This window comes from Cynara cardunculus, assembly GCF_001531365.2.
Source record: "Cynara cardunculus var. scolymus isolate 2C chromosome LG 17, CcrdV1, whole genome shotgun sequence".
NCBI classification, from domain to species: Eukaryota; Viridiplantae; Streptophyta; class Magnoliopsida; order Asterales; family Asteraceae; genus Cynara; species Cynara cardunculus.
In genome coordinates, this window is record NC_037544.1 from 31,633,384 (window position 1) to 31,636,148 (window position 2,765).

Genomic DNA, 2,765 nt, shown 5'->3' on the forward strand with positions numbered 1-2,765 from the left:
AAATCCCAGCATCTAGGATGGGATAAAGAAGAATAAAACCAATATGCAGAGGGCACTGTCTTTGGTTATCGACGACCAATCCAAAGTCGTCAATCTAGAAAAGACAAAGATTCCTCTCCTAGGTACGACACCCCCATCTCCTGCTAAGGGGGTATATAAATTTGTGACGACTTCTCCTAGAAAAGATAAAGGGAAAGAGAGGGGAACCCAAGATGTTGCTCAAACTCTGATTTGTATCAGGCAATGAAGAGAAATAGACTCTACGTCAATTAGCCACCCAAGATGTTGCTCAAACTCCGGATTGTATCAAGTATCTAACAGATAATCAGAAGTTTGTTTTCAAGACTGGCTTGGTTCATATCTTACCCACATATCACGGGTTGGAGAATGAGGACCCTAATAAACATTTGAAGCAATTCCACATAGTTTGTCTTATCATGAAACCGACTGAGGTTACAGAGGACCTTATGTAGTTAAAGGCTTTTCCTTTTTCTTTAAAGGACCGTGCTACAAATTGGTTATACTTGTTACCCACTGATTCGGTAACAACGTGGAACCAAATGGCGAGGCTATTTTTAGACAAATTTTTTCCCGCCTCTCGAGCTGCTAACCTTCGTAGAGAGATTTGTAGTATTAAGAAACGAGATGTTGAAACTCTCCATGAATATTGGGAGAGATTCAAACATCTTTGTGTGAGTTGTCCTCAACATGGAATCTCGAAACAATTGCTTTTGCAATACTTCTATAAGGTTCTCCTTCCGATAGATAGAAAGATGGTTGATGCCGCAAGTGGCAGTGCCATGTTTAACAAAACTCCAATCGAGGTTAGAGCTCTAATCACTACTATGGCCGAAAATTCCCAACATTTCAGTGTAAGGAGTGACATGAGGAGAGAGCCAACGAAGGCCAATGAGGTAAATGTTGCGAGCATCGAGAGTTGTTTGTATGATCTTATTAACCTGGTAAAACAGCTTGTAGTAGGTAAAGAACAGGTGAAAGCTTATGGAATATGTTTGGCAACAGGCCATCCAACCGATGCATGCCCACAACTTCAAGAAGATGAGTTGGTGACGGTCGAAAATGTGAATGCCATAGGAGGCTTTCAAGGTCAGCCACAACAACAACGGTATTTCAACAACAATTTTGGCAACCAAAGACCGCAATTTCAAAATTTCCAGCAAAGGCTGCCACAACAACAATTTAGCAAAGAGCATGCTTCAATCCGAATCAAGCTACTTCTGGTAGCTCAGGTATGTCTCTTGAAGACATTGTCAAAAGTTTAGCTACTAACACTCTTCAATTCCAACAGAAAATGGAAGCAAGTATTCATAATCTAGGAGTTCAAATGACACAACTTGCTACTTCTGTGAGTCGGATAGAATCTCAAGGAAAGTTTCCTTCCCAAATAGAAACGAACCCGAAACAAAACATAAGTGCAATCATCTTGGGGAGTGGAAAAGAGCTTGAAGAACCAAAGTTGGTGAAGAGTAGAGTAGTGGAGAAAGAAAATGAGGTAAGTCCAAAACCGGTTGAAAGCGAGGAGCAACCGGAATCCACCATTTATGTAAGTGATAAAGCAAAGGTAATTCCACCTCCCTTTCCTACATGTTTTCAAATATCTAGCAAAGCTAGAGAAGAAAAAGAAATTTTAGAAACTTTTAGGAAGGTTGAAGTGAATATCCCTCTTTTAAATGCAATTAAACAAGTCCCTCGTTATGCCAAGTTTTTGAAAGAACTGTGTACCAACAAAAGAAAACTTAAGGGTAACAAGACGATCAATATGAGTGAAAATGTGTCGTCCATGTTTCAAATGAAGCTACCCCTAAAGTGCAAAGATCCTGGTGTTTTCACCATTCCTTGCAAATTGGGGAATGTTACGATCAATAGGGCTATGCTTGATTTGGGTGCATCTATCAATGTGACGCCATACTCTATCTTTAATATTTTAAATATAGGCCCCTTACAAGAAACTGGGGTGGTTATTCATTTGGTCGATAGATCTGTGGTACACCCGACATGGGTATTAGAGGACTTATTGGTTCAAGTGAATGAGTTTGTTTTCCCCTCTGATTTCTATGTCATTGATATGGAGGAAGATTCTCATCAAAATCCACATCCATTTTGTTAAGGAGGCCCTTTCTGAAAACTTCAAAAACAAAGATAGATGTTCACAATGGCACACTTTCTATGGAATTTGATGGTAGTACCATTCATTTTAGTATCTATGAAGCCATGCGTTTTCCAAGTGATGTATCCTCTCTTTTAGCCACAAAAATTATTGAACCTATTTCTCAGGAGTTGTTTGAATTGACACATTTTGATGCTTTAGACACTACCTTGAGTAGGTCTTTAGACGAAGCAAGAGTGACTAAACTCATGAAGATGATTGAGCTCGAACCCGAGTTTCATTAGCTAGTAGCCTCTATGGATCAAAAGAAGACATCAAGATATGATATTGTATAACTCTCTTTACTACCATCTAACAAAAAGCTACTTCCTTCTATTTTTCAGGCACCGAAAGTAGAGTTAAAGAAATTTCCCTATCATCTCAAGTATGCCTATCTAGGAGAAGGAGAAAAGCTACCGATGATCATTTCAAGTAGCTTAGATACATTCGAGGAGAAGAAGCTTATATTTGTGCTCAAACGATACAAGGAAGCCACTGGGTGGATGATAGCCGACATAAAAGGTTTGAGTCCATCAACTTGCATTCATAAGATATTAATGGAGGATGATTTCAAGACGTTTTGTGAGGCTCAATGGCA

At 39.3% G+C, this 2,765-nt stretch overlaps 1 protein-coding gene across 1 annotated transcript; it reads left to right on the forward strand.

The window, feature by feature from the left end:
• Positions 1-560: 560 nt before the first annotated feature.
• LOC112499987 lies at positions 561-2,128 on the forward strand. The gene is made up of 2 exons (XM_025103246.1): positions 561-1,250; positions 1,310-2,128. Exons 1-2 carry the CDS (start codon positions 561-563, stop codon positions 2,126-2,128), a joined length of 1,509 nt encoding a protein of 502 aa, XP_024959014.1.
• The last annotated feature ends 637 nt before the right edge of the window (positions 2,129-2,765 follow it).